The sequence below is a fragment of the Notamacropus eugenii genome, chromosome 5, assembly GCF_028372415.1.
Source record: "Notamacropus eugenii isolate mMacEug1 chromosome 5, mMacEug1.pri_v2, whole genome shotgun sequence".
Lineage (NCBI taxonomy): Eukaryota > Metazoa > Chordata > Mammalia > Diprotodontia > Macropodidae > Notamacropus > Notamacropus eugenii.
The window spans coordinates 417,589,516-417,605,822 of NC_092876.1; the positions used below are offsets into that span (position 1 = coordinate 417,589,516).

The window sequence follows — 16,307 nt, forward strand, 5'->3', positions numbered from 1 at the left end:
AAGTAAGGAAAGGCTGTAGATAAGCTCTGCAAGCTTATGGTCAGTTCCCAGATATAGCATCCTCCATTTGCATTTCTGGCTCCTTTGCTTGTGTGACTGAGCCTCTGCTCTTGTTTCCCTGGTTACCCTTCAAAATTTTTCAGATACTAGAAACTTCTTCCATCAGTCTGAATTTTATAATGTTTCCTCTACCTTTGGAAGGATGAAAGCATCACTAAGGCAAGTCAGGCAGTTAGGTAACAGACTATAGTCTTGAACTTGGACTTAGCAGATCTGAGTTCAAATTCTGTGCCAGAAACATACTAGCGTGTGATCCTAGGAGAGCCCATGTACATAATGCATCAGTAAAGCATGCTACTTTATTATTTTTCAAGGTACTTTACATATATTATCTCAACAGTCCTGAGGTAGGTGCTATTAATATCCCTATTTTATAGATTAAGAAACTGAAGCTGAGAAAAGCTAACTTGTTCAGGGTTATATAGTAGTCTGAAAGCAAAATTCCAATTCAAGTCTTCCTGACATCAAATTTAGCTCAGTGCACTCTATACAATTGCTACTTTGTCACACCCCCATCTATTGTAACATGTGTCCTTCATTGGTGGTGACGGTGATGCTGTTGGGATGTCCTGCCGAAGCTATATGCAAGTCCTGAATCTCATTCCATTGAGTCTCAGTGATAACTAAAGGTCAATTGTTCTATCCTATATTAGGATCTTTAGTTTACTTTTTCCTCATTAAACTGCAAGCTCAAGACCTGAGAATGAGTACCATCTTTTACTTTTCTTTGTATCCCCAGTGATGAGCACAGTGCTTGGCACATAATAGGTACATAATCAATGTTTACTGAGTAACTAACCTTATCCATTATGAATATTTTGTTCATTGTTGCACAGACATCTGAAGTACTGGGTCCTACTACTAGACTGCCCCTCAGTGTTATCTCCTTTGAATCAGTGAATGTCTCACCTCCATTTTCCTTCCTGCCACCAAAATACTCTCTGGCACACTGCTTTGCTCATGTATAGGCAATTTTCTTTCTCCCCTTCTTTTCCAGTTTAAAGCCATTTGATTATATTTACAAGATTCCATGCAAATATATTTTTATCAGCCCTCTTTATGTGCTCCATCTTTGACCAATAGCTTATCATTCCTAAATTTTAAAAAATAGCTCAGAAACCCAAATCTTGTTCCCGGCCGCCATCTTCTTAAGCAGCACCTACATCTGTTTTTCTTCTAAAGACCCTTTTAAAATTGGGCAGTAGTTATGAAAACAATACCTGTGTCCTTGAATTTTTCAATTTCTTACCAAGATTTTATAATCTTGTAATATTTTATGTGTTCACTCTGCAATCAGTAAGTTTCCATTTATTAAGTGCTTACTAAATGCCAGGCACTATGCTAAGTTCCAGGGCTACAAGGAAAGGCAAAAATAATACTTGCTTTAAAGGAGCTTATGATCTAACGGAAGAGACAACATACAAACAACTATGCACTAACAAAACATAAAGGACAAATGGAGGAGATATCATTTGTTGCTCTGTGAATCTCCATAAATAGGTAATAATAATAACTTGTCCTTTTGGCAAATCTTGGGAGGTCTTCTGTAATGTTTTAGGAAGAGAGCAGACCTCTCTACTGTTTCTGTCAGGTCAGCAGCTGTCATTGTATCCTTGAGTACAGTGTCACCAACCACTATTTTTCTCTTCTTCCTCTGCTCATTAGTGACTGATTTCTTAACTGATACCATGTTCTCAAATTCAGTCTCTGCCTCCTTCACAATTTTAGTTCCCTCTGTTCCTTTAAAGAGAAATTTCATTATTCCAAAATCTTGTGTCTAGGGATGATTAAAACATATCAGATTAACAATTTCAGTTCTCTCTATTCCTTTAGAGAGAATTCCATTATTCCAAAATCTTGTGTCTAGGAATGATTAAAACATATCAGATTAACAATTTCAGTTCTCTCTATTCCTTTAGAGAGAAATTCCATTATTCCAAAATCTTGTGTCTAGGAATGATTAAAACATAGCAGATCCCTTCCAAGATTGTGGCTTAATAGATGACTCTAAGTAAATTTATACTAATTGTATTGCCTAGGCTTAGAGATTCAGGACAGTCACCAAGACAGAGCTGAAAGAGGTGACAGGTACTACAAACCATTGAGACTGGAGTTTTGTCCAGGAAGAGATCAGGGTGAACAAGGGATAAGACTCAAGTTCCTATTCATTCTTGTTGAATAAGGTCACATTAATGCCCATCAACATCTCTTCATGAAAATGATATGAGGAAAGATGAGAATTCTTGTGCAATAACTTAAGAGGTAAATTACTATATCCATTGTTGTTCTTGACTTTTCCAGAGCCACCTTGCTGATAATAAAAAAATTTTGCAGTATTAATACATTTTAAAATAAAATTAATCTTAAAATAGGTTTTTAAAAATCAGTTGATTTTTTGGTACCAATACTAGTCATTTTAAGAAATTATTTAACAAAATAAGTGAAGGATTTTGTTACTGCAAAATGGCTAAGAACCACTAACCTGTATGAATGATAATAAGATGAGAGTTTTGTATTTGGAATACCATAAGATAATTGACCTAGAACTTGAAAGGTCATCTGAAGTCATCTTGTCCAAATCTTTTTTTTTTTTACTAATTCAAAAACTGGAGGTTCAGTGACTTGCTCAAAGTTACACAGGTAGCAAGCATCAGAGGTAAAATCTTACTACAGTCAACACATTATATTCTACCACACTCACAAGGGAGTTGCTCCCATTTTGTTTGTGTATATTGAGATCATTATTTGTATGTAAAGTCTGAATGTATAATAGATTATTTTAATTATGAATATTGTATTTTTTCCTTTTCTACTTGGTTAAAGATCTCTCAATGACAAAATCATAAAGCTTTGCTGCATATGTGACTATATGTTAAATGAATAGGTGGTCATCTTGATATGAGCATTCTGTTCAGTGGTGATCACAACCTATTCAACTTTCTCATCTTATGTGGTTATTGTTCATATCTTTCCATAAATCCTCAAGACAGGGTCCACCCATAGAAGATAAGAATCCACAGAGGATTATGGGGGTCTCCTCTAAGTCTGTTAACATTTCATTAACCAGTGCAACACATGAGCTAACCATCAATCATGCTATCCCTTACTCTCACCATGTGTTTCATACCTCCTCTTCCAATTATTCATCTCAATAACATTTTTTATGCAACTTATTGGGAATAATTCTTATTTGGTAATAGATTGTGGCCTATTTAAACCCAATATGAATCTCTCCATTTCTGTAGTGTTAATTAGAGCGCTAAAGATCTTCCCCACCCGTTAATGGGCCTGTTCATTAAGGAAAGGTTAATTAGGGGAGGCCCATATGTTTTGTTAATTTCTAATAAGGCACTGGTTCTTAAGAGTTGTGATGCCCTCTGGCTCTGAAAAGTGTATGTATACTCTGAGGTGAGGTTTTGTTTGGGGCTTATTCATTGGAAGGCCAGATAAGACTCTGGGCAGCCACTAAAGAGCCCCGTACCCCTTTGAAAACCCAGATGATGGTGCTTCTCTCTCTGGTAACTATGTATGTATTGCTTATGGTTAGACTGTTGGAAGCCCTGTCTGTTGGTTGACATTTATTTCTCTGTTTGTATTTCTGTGCTTGATTAAAGTGTTGACCCCTCAAAAGTTACTTTCCTTTTAGAAAAGCAGATGTAAGAACCTGTACAGGCCCTCTTGTGTATGCCAGGGTCTTTGCTGATACAATTGCCCTTCAAAAGACCCTCAATTTTGATTCATTAGAGATTAAAATTTGTAGCCACATAGTATTACCAGAAGAATATTGGTACTAAAAGGATGGGTTTTGGTCTCAGAGAGAAATTAGGGTTTGTTAAAATATTGCCCATTTTCCCAATAATAATCAAAGTCACTCTCTCCCATGTAGTCAGTTGTAGATGTAGAAATATGTGTTAATGGACGGACTTAATGATCTGTTCATGCAGCTTCAAAGGGAGAAGTTTTGTTTGAATGATGAAGTTGGCACTCAGATTGTAGAGAGCTCAGAAGAGAATGAAGGGAAGGAAAGTGGAGGCACTGGTTGTATATGGCCTCCTCAAATTAAGTCACAAAAGGGAGAATAATTATGAGATAAAACTAGGGAGGATGGACAAATCAAGTGAAGGGTTTTGGAGGCAGAGAGAGACATGGGTGTGTTTGTAGGCAGCATGGAAACAATGAGTAGACAGGGAAAGATACAAAACAAGAGAATGAGGATGATAGAGAACACAACACATTGGAAAAGACATGATGGAATGAGATTACTTGTGCATGTAGAGGGATTAGCTTTGGCAAAGAGAAAGCCTACCTTTTCATGGGAGATAACGTTAAAGAAGGAGAGAGTGGCAGGAGGCATCATTGTGATATGACAATGAGAGGAGAAAAGAGAGCTCTCTGCAAATGGCTTCAAATTTTTCATTAAAATATGAGGCAAGTTTCTCAACTGAGAGGGTAGGGGAAGGGCAAACCACAGGGGGTTACCTTAGTAAGGGCATAGTCAAGATTATGTAGCATAAATTTGTAGAGGAGCAAAGGCAGATGACGGTAGAAGTAATTTAGGGCCAAGCATAGAGGTAATCATTGAATCCATGGGAGCTGATGATCAAACAAAATCTATATAAGGAGAAGAAAAGGGAAACCCAAGACAGAGCCTTCAGGGACATCGGCAGTTAATGGGTTTGACTATGATGAAAATCCAGCCAAGGAGGTTGAGAAGGGAGTGGTCTGTCATTTTAGAGAGAACCAGAAAAGAATAACTTCATGAAAACCCAAGGAACAGTAATTATCAAGAAGAGGGTGATCAACACTAACTAAAAGGAACTTAATTTTATTAATTAAGAGATCGCTGGGATATGTGTCAAAGATTGCAAAGCAGCAGGAAAAATTACAGCATGCTTCCCACAAAAAACCCTCCTCCAAACGAATTGAGAAAATGCAAGAGACTTCTGGGGTTCTAGCTGAAGTTACTTTTGAATTATTTTCTGAAGTTTTATTCTTACCCCCATAGTATTTCTTCATTGCATTCGTTTTCCTTTGCTTTTTCATTTCCTTTATCTTGTCTCCTTCCTGCCCCTGCTCCCATAGAGATGCCCTCTGTGAAGGAGGAGGTTGTTATTGGAAGAGGGAGGGGTTGTTGGTAAAGGGGTGTAATGATTGCACACACACACACACACACACACACACACACACACACACACACACACACACACACACACATACACACATAAATACACACCTAGAGTTGGTGCCAAACTTCTCAACTCAAGACCTAATAGAGGTCTTTGTTTTTTCTCCATGGAGCCTATGGTCCAGGACCTGGAATGGGGGTGGGGGCAGGGAACAGGCTCATCTGGGAGCTGATTGTGCTGTTACTTAGCCTCTGGACAAGGGCAGATATTTCCCACCTTACCAATGCTGAGTCCCATCTTGACCCCTTTTGTAACAATCCAAACACTTAGCTCCTACCACTACCACCCTCAACCTTTGCTTCATGCTGGGGGGAGCAAGAGAATTAATGACTTGATAACAGCAGCAGAGTGATGGTGGAAGTCAGAGCTCAAGGGTCTCCAGGACATGCTTCAAGGGCTCCTTGCTGAGGGTGGCTGCTGATTCTCCCTGCTCTGTCCTCTGCTGTGTTACCTGTGTCATGTTTGTTGATTGATTGATTGATTGCTTGATTAAAATAAAGGACTTCCAAGCATTCCTGATGAAAAGACAAGAGTTGTGTAGAAACTTTGATGTTCAAACAGAGAAATTAAGATAAATAGAAAAAGTAAACAGGAATGAACAATGATAAATGATTAATTAAGGACAAATTGCATATATTCTAATATGGGGAAATAATATATCTGTGCCCTAGGAATCCTATCATTCTGAGGGGTCCTAGAGGGAGTCTAATTAGACAGAAGTCCTGGAAGTGGTTCTTCTAGATCTAGATAATCTTAGGAGAATAGAAAGAGTGAAAAGAGGATTATACTAGAAGAGAAAAGGAATAGGAAGAATAGGGAAAATTATCTCATTTTGGGTCAGGGTAGCAGCCGACATTTGAACCTCACTTCAATCTGATTTGAATGAATTGATCAAAGGAAGAATACACACACACACACACACACACACACACACACACACACACACACACACACACACACACACACAATTGGGTACAGAAATAAATCTCCTCTACAGTGAAATAGGAGAGTAGGAGAAAAGATGGGAGAATTAGAGAAAATATATCTTAAAAAAGAGGTTAGTCCTAAGAAAACAAACACTAATGAAGGAGGTACAAAAACATTTATGTCTCTTTTTGAGATGACAAAGAATGGGAATCTGAGAGGATGCCCATAAATTGGAGAATGACTAAACAAGTTATGATACATAAACATAATGGAATGTTATTGGGCTATATGAAATGATGAAAGGGCATGGTTTCAGAGAAACTTGAGAAGACAATAATCTGATGCTTAATGAAGTGAACAGAGCTAGGAGAACAATTTACATGATGACAATAATATTATAAAGTCAAACAACTTTGAAAGATTTAGGAGTTCTTAGCAGTATAATCAGCCCATAATGATTTCAGAAGACATGATGAAAGATATAGACAAAGGACTCTGACTGAAGAATAAAATATATATATTTTAATGACCACTGCAGAAATTTGCTTTGCTTCACCATACAAGTTTGTAACAGGAGTTTTGTTTTTCTTATGTTCTCAATGGAGAGGAAGGAAAGTCAGAGTGGGAGGGCAACAAGGTGAATTTTTGCTAATTGAAAAAATATTTTTATAAGACTAATAGTAACTTCAGAGAGAGTAGTTACAGTTGAATAATAAGTTAGAAGCTACACTGTAGAGAATTAAGCAGCTGAGTGTGAGAAGAAAGAAAGTAGAAAGGAAGTAGAAGTATTCATTGTAGATAACTTCCTCAAAGAGTTTATCCGCAAAAGGGAGAAGAAATATAAGATCAGGCAAGGATAGATGGATCAGTCAAGGCTTTTGGAGGAGAGGGAGGTGGAATAGGGATATGTTTGTAGGCAGTAGGGAAGCAGTCAGTAGACAGGGAGAAACTGAAGATTAATCAGAAACTGTGGGATGGAATGGAATTGCTTGTGCACATATAGGAGTTCATCTTGAGAAGAAGAGCCAGCTTTTCATGTAAGAGAAGGATGAAGGAGATAGTGAAAGGCATCTGAGTGATACTAAATGAGGAGGAGGAGGGAAAAGGATGGAGCTCTTTTTAAATGGCCTCAAGTTTTTCAGTGAAATATGAGGCAAGGTTGTCAAATGAAAAGGGAGGAAGATGAGAAGTCATGGAAGGTTTGAGAAGAAATGAAAAGGCTTGGAAATGCCATCGTGAGGAGTGAAGTTTAAAAGTTACTTTGATGCAGTGAGGGCCTAGTTGAAATTATATAATGAAAATTTAGAGCGGATCCAGTCTGCACATTTTCATGATTTTTTTCGATCTTTACTCAGCAGTACATGAATAGAAATAAAGACAATAGGTGGAGAGAATAGTCCAAGGCTGAGGTTTTGCAAGGCAAAATCAACTCTAGGATAAAGAGACAAGAAACTTAAGAGAGATAAATGGTATAAAGTTGACGTGGTTCCCAAAGGGTCAAGATGAGGAAGGGAAAAGATTCCTACTTATGCAGGTATGATAACTTGGGACAGAACTTTAGGAAGGGATTGCAAATCATTGAGGATAAAGGCTAGGCAAAGGGAGAGGTGGAATAATATTTTTTTTTAATTAAAGGAATTTTAGAATCCATAAACATGGAGTAGGACTTTTGTTAGTGATAGCAAGATCAAGAGTACGAATTTCTCCACGTATAAATGAATAAAGTAAAGATCTGGGAGTAAAGGGTGTTGGAGGAAGTATTAGTTATATTGAAGTCCCCTAGTGTGAATTCAAGGAGGGTGAGGAGAAGAGAAAGACTGAGCCAAGCACTGAACTTATTGAAAAAAGGAGAGTGTCCTGGAGGTCGATAGATAACAGTGACCAGAATCTTGATTTAGAAACAAATACGGATTTAAATAATAAATACAGATCAAAGGAGGGGGGAAGGAGAAGTATTTATTAAGTACCTACTATGTTCCAGGCAGTATGATAAGCACTTGCAACTATTATCTCATTTCATCCTTAAAACAACTCTGAAATGTGTACTATTATTGCAATTTTATAGAAGCTGAAATCAACATAGGTTAAGTGACTTGCACAGTGTCACACAGCTAGTTATTTCTGAGACTAGATTTGAACTCAGATTGTATTAACTCTAGAACCAATACTCTACTCACTAGATGCCTCTAGAAGGAGAGTTTATTGTGTGATGAGGATAGGAGAACCTAGAAGTGGCCATGAGAAGCAAAGAGTATTTCAAGTCCTCCACCTGGACCAGCAAATAGAGATAGTTTTGTCTGCTCTTTGTTAATGCCTTGAGTTTTGCTTTTTTTTATTTTATTGCTATTGCCAGCATTTCTAGAACTATGCAAAATAGTAGTAGAGCTAGGTGTATACCTCCAAGGAGGTCAATGACAAAAGAAAGGTCCAACATACATAAAATATCATTTTTCGTTTTGCCAAAGAACCAGAAGCAAAGCAGAAATGCTTTGGAATGGCTAACAAGTTGTGGTAAATTAATGTAATAAAATCAATATGCCATATGAAATTATGAAAATGTTGAATACAAAGAAGTATGATATATGCACTCATGCAAAGTAAACAGATCTAAGAAAGAAGTGTATTTATTGACTACAACTGTGAAAATTAACAAAACAATAATGACAAAACAATAAAAACTGAATGCAATGCAATTTAAGTGACCAAGCTTGGCTCCAAAGAAGACATCTGAAGAGATACTGTAAAAGCAAGCACCCCGATGTACACTGGAGGGTCTGCTCTCACAGGTTCTTAGACCTGCTTTTCTAAAAGGAAAGCAATTTCTGAGGGGTCAACAATCACTTTAATCAAGCACATATATCAGTCACTTAGTTCAGGGAAAAAGTCAGTACCTTGAACTTCAGAGAAAATGCAAACAGAGAAACAAAGATCAACAGACAGAGCTTCCAACTGTCTGACGATAAGCAATGCATACATCACAGAGCAACAGACAAATCCAACTGTCTGACCATTACATACATAGTTACCAGAGAAAGAAGCACCAACATCTGGGTTTTCAAAGCTGGGGAACTCCTTAGAGGCTGCCCAGAGTCTTGTCCGGCCAAACAAACACTTCCAAAGAGTAAGCCCAAAACAAAACTTCACCTCAGAGTACATATACACTTTTCAGAGCCACAGGGCATCACAACTCTTGAGAACTAGTGCCTCATTAGAAATTAACAAAAGATAAACTTAGGTAAAGGTCCCTAAATGAGCAGGACCATTAATGGGTGGGGAAGATCTTTAACTCTCATTAGCATTGCAGATACCTAGCACCAGTTCTTGGCTAAGGTGGGGAGGAGAGATTATTGTGATGGGATACTGAAAATACCAGGTTTGCTGGACTGGTTTGTGGGGTTTTTTGCATCATTTTTTCCCTTCATTGTAAAGGATACCTTTTGGGAGGGGGGATTCACAGGGAAATGTAGCTGCTATAAAAGCAGTTATTAATATAGTTTTATTTAAAATAGAAAATAGCATGGATCTAGATAGGATTAGATTTATTGAAATCTTACTAATCAAAATGACCCAGCCCCTGAGTGGAAATTTCAGGTTTATCCAGGGCCTAATCTTTGGAGGTCTCATGGAAGGGTCCAATAGCACCAAAAGTAGGTTGAAAATTGGCCCAAGCAAAAGAATTTGGTGAAGTCTAGCTATAAGCAAGGTCACACTTAGACTAAGAAGCCTATCTCTAGGGAAAGAAATGAAATTTTATGTTATTTGAATGAATCCTCTCTGGTTTGTCCTTTCAGATCACAATGCATATGGATTCTCTACCCCAAAAAACCATCAAGTTGTTACAGCAATAGAGTTTCAAGGTATAGTATATTTTGATTAACGTTAATAATGATTGTTATCTTTTATTATCAAATGAGAATGATGCTACTGGCATTCTTTCCCTAAATTAAGCTGTTTTTTGGTGATTTTAAAAATCCTTTAGTACCTACGTAGGATTAAATGGTTAGTGAATTCTAGCAAGTATGCAGAAGCTTGTGAGGTTTTTTCCCTATGATTCAGTTGCAACTCAAGTTCAACGGCCTAAAAATCCTGATTTTGTGTATAATTGATAACTGCTGTTAGTGAGTTGACAGTTTATTGACAACATAGTGCTTTCTTTGGTGCTAAGTTCCACCTCTGTAAAACTGATAAACTAAACTAATTTGGCTCAAATGACATTTTTAGCAGTGGATATGTTGCTTAAACCATTGCAAAGACCTGACAAAAAGGGTAGTCACAGACTGCTAGGGAAAAACTCTGATCTATCCATGCTTTCTGTCTGATGACTTAAGTGTATATTCTGAAAATTCAACAAACTGTCATATAAATATTAAGAATCAGAAGAGGGAAAAATGTCATGAGGTTTGGTGATAATAAGAATAATACCTGACAACTTTTTTTTGAGGCTAAGTGAACTCAGTAGACATGAGACACTTCACATCATAAAACCTTGCAGCTTGAAAGTACTATTAGGGATCATTTAGTGGAACTCCTTTTTAAAGATGAGAAAACTGAGACCTAGGGAAGCTAACTTTAGATGAATTCAACTATACTGAAGGAATATGGATTTTGATTGCTGATAGATAAATTTGTGAAGCTTGGGGAGCTCAGAAGAAGGGCACATCTAGGCAAGGTGCCAAAAATGGAAGACTTAATACAGAGACCATTATGAAAACATGGGAATTTTCAAAGATGATGATTCATAGTGGGAGTGGGACCCAAGAGAAGTCATAGGCACCAATGAAAGGCTTTACCTGCTTTGTCATTTTGCTAAGGGGCTTGATGCCAACATTTTATGGTGTGTGACTATCCACGGGCCACTGAAAATAATTTCTCCATTGTTATAGATTGCTTATCTTGTTTAGGCCATCAATAACAGTCAATTTTCCTTCCATATAATCTTGTTATATTTTATATCCAAGAACTGAATTTTCAATCTAAAAATTTTTTTCTAGGATTTTTAAATTTTAATTGATTATTTCTTTCATTTCTGCTGAAAATTAGTAAAATTTTTATTATTCATCTTTGCTTCTTTTAATAAATTATTATAATTATATATGTGTATATCCATATATATGTACATAGAAAGGCTTAAACAAATGTTGTACTCTGCAAGTGAAAGATAAGGGCTTTTTTGCTGTTTTAGCCACTATTTTCCAATTTATTTCTCCATGCAAATAAACAAGATACTTAGTAAAATTGTATGATGTTTTCTTAATTTCTAGCTCTTTTCTTCCTTTGGCTGAATTCTTTGTTGCTCCTTCATACCATTTGTTTCTTTTATCTCACAGAGTTCAAATGGTGTTTAATTGTTGTCTTTTGTTTAGTGCTCTGATTTCATGTCTCTTCCTTTATCAGTGCTATTAGCAGAATGAAATTCCAATAACTGACAATTGCATCAAACCTTTAACACTTCATCAGAAAGGGCCAATATAGGAAGTGTTTAGCTTCTGAATATTTGGTAGAACAGTTTGGTAGAATTCATTTTGTTCATTGAGAACATATGCTTTATTTAGTTCTGATGAGTCTTCTGAACTTATTACTTTGAATATGTTAATTTATCTGCAACTTATTTTTTATATCATGCAAGCATGTGAAAATTTTCAATTTAAGTTGGCAATATAAAAGTAAAATGTTAGGTAGCAACAGAAAACACTAGCAGAATGGATATTTATAACGTTTCCATATATTTGGCTACTGAATGAGATTATATTGTTTGGTTTTGATTTTTTAAAATTATTATTTATGCATTTTAAAAATTCGTTTCTTTTTAAAATGTTGAATCCCAAATTCTCTCTCTCCTTCCTACCCCATCCCTTACCCACTGAGAAGGCAAGCAACATGGTGTCAATTATACCTGGGAGATCATCCAAAGCACGTTTCCATGTTAGCCATATTTGAAAAAAGGGCAAGAAAGATAAAGAAAAGAAGGAAAGCGTACTCAATTTGCATTCAAGATTCCTCAGTTCTTTCTTTGGAGGTAGACAGTATTTTTTTATTAATGAGTCCTGTGGAATTGTCTTGGATCATTGTATTGATCAGAGAAGCCAAGTCTTTCACAGTTGACCATCATTACAACGTTGCTGTTGGCTGTGCACAAGTCTCCCAGTTCTGCTCACTTCCCTTTGCATCAGCTTCTATGAGTTTTCTCAGACTTTTGTTATTTCTTATGGCACAATAGTATAATCGTCTACCATAACTTGTTCCACCATTTCCCTAATATTGGCCATCCCCTCAATTTCCAATTCTTTGCCACCATAAAAAGAGCTGCTATAAATATTTTTGTTCATCTAGGTCCTTTTCCTTTTTTTCTCTGGGGGAGACAATTGGGGTTAAGTGACTTGCCCAGGGTCACACAGCTAGTAAGTGTTGGAGACCAGATTTAAATTCAGGTTCTCCTGATTCCAGGGCTGGTGCTGTAGCCACTGTGCCACTTAGCTTCCCTTCTTTTTTATTTTCCTTTGATCTCTTTGGCTACAGACCTACTTAGTGGTATTTCTGGGTCAGAAGTGATACATAGTTTTATAGCCCTTTGGCAATATTTCCTATTTATTCTCCAGAATGTTTTAATCAGGTCATAACTCTTCTAGTAGTTCATTAATGTACCTATTCTTCCCTCATCCCCACCAGCATTTGTCATTTCTGCTAAGTATGAGGTGGCATCTCAAAGATGTCTTAATTTGCATTTCTCTAATCAGTAGTGATTCAGAGTATTTTTATATAACTACAAATAGCTTTTATTTCTTCTTCTGAAAACTGCCAATAATGTTCTTTGGTCTTTTATCAGTTGGAAAATGGTACATTTCTGTAAATTTAACTCAGTTCTATACTCAGTATATATTTGAGAAATGAAGTCTTTTTCAGACAAACTTGTAAAAACTTTTGATATTACTTCATTTTCTGTGGTACTTTTTAGCAAAATGCAGTTTGCCAGATTATCTCTTTTATTTAGGTCTATTTTTCCTTTTGGGGAGCAGCGAGGTGGCATAGTGGACAGAGTGCTGGGCCTAGAGTCAGGAAGAGTTATCTTTGTGAGTACAAATCTGGCCTAAGACACTTACTACCTGTGTGTTCCTGGGCAAGTCATTTAACCCTGTTTGCCTCAGTTCCTTATCTGTAAAATGAGCTAGAGAGGGAAATAGCAAACCACACCAGCGTCTTTGCCAAGAAAACCCCAAAAGGGGTTATGACACAACTAAAAATGATCGAACAATATTTTTGCTTTTGCTTTGTCAGACATCATGGTTGCTATCCTTGCCCTTTTTAACTTCAGCTGAAACATATTAGATTCTGCTCCAGCCCTTTATTTTAATTCTGTATGTGTCTTTCTGTTTCAGGTGTCTCTCTTGTAAACAACACATTGTTGGATTCTGGTTTCTAATTCATTCTGCTATCTGCTTCCATTTTGTGGGTGAGCTCATCCCATTCCCATTCACAGTTATGGTTACTAACTATGTATTTCCTTCCATCCCATTATCTTCTGTTTCTTTCTCTCTCTCTCGTCCCTCCTCAAGAATCTATTTTGATTCTAACTACTACCTCCTTTAATCTTCCTTCCCCTATGTTATCCCCCCCATCACTTTCTCCTCCTACTTCCCTGTTGGATAATTTATATTTCTGTATACAGGTTAGTGTATGTGTATGTATGTATGTGTGTGTGTGTGTGTGTGTGTGTATATATATATGTATGTGTGTGTATGTATATGTATATGTGTTTTTTTCCTTCTTTGAACCAATTCCATTGAGAATGAAGTTCATGAACTGCCTGCCACTACCCCTCCCCCCCACTTACCCTTCCACTGTAAAAGCTCTTCCTTGTGTACCTCTTCTATGTGAGAAAATATTTCCCCATTCTACCTCTCCCTTCTTCTCTCAATACATCTCTCTTTCTTCTGTCTTCATATTTCTTGGAGATCATCCCAACATAATTGACTCATGCCCATATCCTCTGTCTATGTAAACTCCATTGGTTGGAGGAGAGGAAGGAAAGGGAAGGTTATAAAAGAATAGGGAAGGTTGGGTTATCTGATATAATCAGGGTGCACAAGTTTATACAGACAAGGAAGAAAGAATTGGAGGACTGGGTGAGAGCTGAACCTCATTCTCAAAGGAGGAGCAAAGAACACATACCTACAAATTGTTTACAAGATGCTATACAATTGTATTGTATACAAAATGGTATACAATTGTATACAAAATACATTTCGATCAACAAGGTAATAGGAGGGACAGGTGAGAAGGGAGAAGGAGGAATTAGAAGAAGGATATATTAAGGGAGTAATTAGTTCTAAGCAAAATAAACTCAACTAAGAATGTACAAAAAATATTTATGGATGTTTTTAAGCCACAGCATTAGAAATTGAGGAGGTGCCTATCAATTGGGGAATGGCCCTTTTAGTCAAGAGCCTGAGCAAGCAACTTATTTTCAGCAATTCGCCCCAGATACAAGAAATAAGGAAATGAAATTGAGCATACAAGGGGAGAGAGACGGTAAAGTGGTTTCACAATTTCAAGCTCCCCTGTGTCACTTGATCCCCAAGACACTGAAACTTAGGCTTAGGGTCAGATCTACTTTAGACTTAGGGTGCTGAGAAGTCTTCACTGACTTATCACATTAATGCTGTAAGAAGTAATGAAAAGAAAAAATTCAGAGAAACTTGGGAAAACTTGTTTGAACTGATGTGAAATGAAGTAAGCATAACCAGGAGAACAATGTACATAAGGCCAACAGTATTGTAAAGTTGAAAAACTTTGAGAGACTTAGGAATTTTGATCAGTGTGATAACTAACCATGGTGCCAGAGAACTAATGATGAAATATACTACCCAGCTCCTGGCAAAGAGGTGAAGGACTCAGAAAGCAAAGTGAGACTTTTTTTAAATGTGGCCAATGTGGAAATATGATTTGTTTGACTATATATGTTTGTAACTAACATTTTGCATTTCTTTCTTCCTCAGTTGGAGAAAAGGGCATAGGAGTGAGAGAAGGTAGATTTTTGTTTGTAAAAAAAAAAAGATTCAGGATGGAAGAGGCATGATTACACAGAAGTTTGTTTAAAAATTCTTTGGATTTTAGTAGACTGTAAATTTGATATGTATTAACAGTAAACCTAGGTTTAAAATGTTAATCTTAGGTTATATTAAGAGATGCATAGAAAACCACTGATAAGAAAGTGATAGTTCCTCTGTATTCTCTGCTTGTCAATCCACAGTGATAGTATTGCATTAAGTTTTAGGTACCACCATTTTAGAATGCTATTGATAAACTGGTTAAAGTGCTCAGAGGAGAGGATAACCAGGATGGTGAAAGGGCCCATGTAATATAAGGAGGAATTGAAGGAATTTAGGATATTTAGCCTGGGAAAAAGAAAGCTCATGGGAGATCTGCTAGGTATCCTCAAATATTTTAAGGGTTGTCATGTGAAAGAAAGCTTAGACTTGTTCTGCTTAGACATTCTTTTTTGGGTGTGGGTTGGACAAGATGGCTATTTTTACACTCTCATTTCAAAAATTCTGGGATTCTGTTACTAGTTTTTCATAATGACACAGGCAAGAGTTACCATTCCTGAATGCAAATGAATGTTCCTTAGAAGTGAATTCAGTCCTTTGAGAGAAACAGTTTGGTACATGTTTCTATCTTGATTGCCTTTCATATGAACAAATAAAAATATTTTTATTCCACTGCTTTGATCTGTTGCAACCATCATCACATGCTACTTGTTCAGGAAGGTATTTGAAGTATTTGGGAGAGCAATGGAAAAGACATCCAAAATATACGTGTCTAAGAAGAGCTCGTCACATAGAGGGGGCAGTTTCTTTTTAAAACAAAGCAACTGTAATAGCAAAGAGAAATTCTTTATTTGGCAGAGGTGACAGAATGCGTTGAGGAGAAATTAGAATAGAAATGAGGTTGGGAACTAGAGCTGTGTGACATCAGTACATATTATGGTAATAAGAATCCTTGATCCTTGATTTCCACATTTACCCAAATTCTTGAGTAGATCTTATGATTCTAGTGTTTCTACTTTTCTTCAGCAAGACCTTATTTTTATGAATAAGTTTTTATTGATGTTTTCTCTTTCTTACATCACCATAGCAT

The 16,307-nt window shown here is 36.7% G+C and overlaps 1 protein-coding gene across 6 annotated transcripts in view; it reads left to right on the forward strand.

Annotated features, from left to right (window-relative positions):
• Positions 1-16,307, forward strand: part of JAM2 (junctional adhesion molecule 2) — a 120,851-nt gene that overhangs the window by 17,789 nt on the left and 86,755 nt on the right. For all 6 annotated transcript variants that reach the window (XM_072614899.1, XM_072614902.1, XM_072614903.1 and 3 more), the window contains exon 2: positions 9,965-10,030. In XM_072614899.1, coding sequence (XP_072471000.1) covers positions 9,965-10,030 — 66 coding nt within the window. The remainder of the gene's footprint in view (positions 1-9,964; positions 10,031-16,307) is intronic.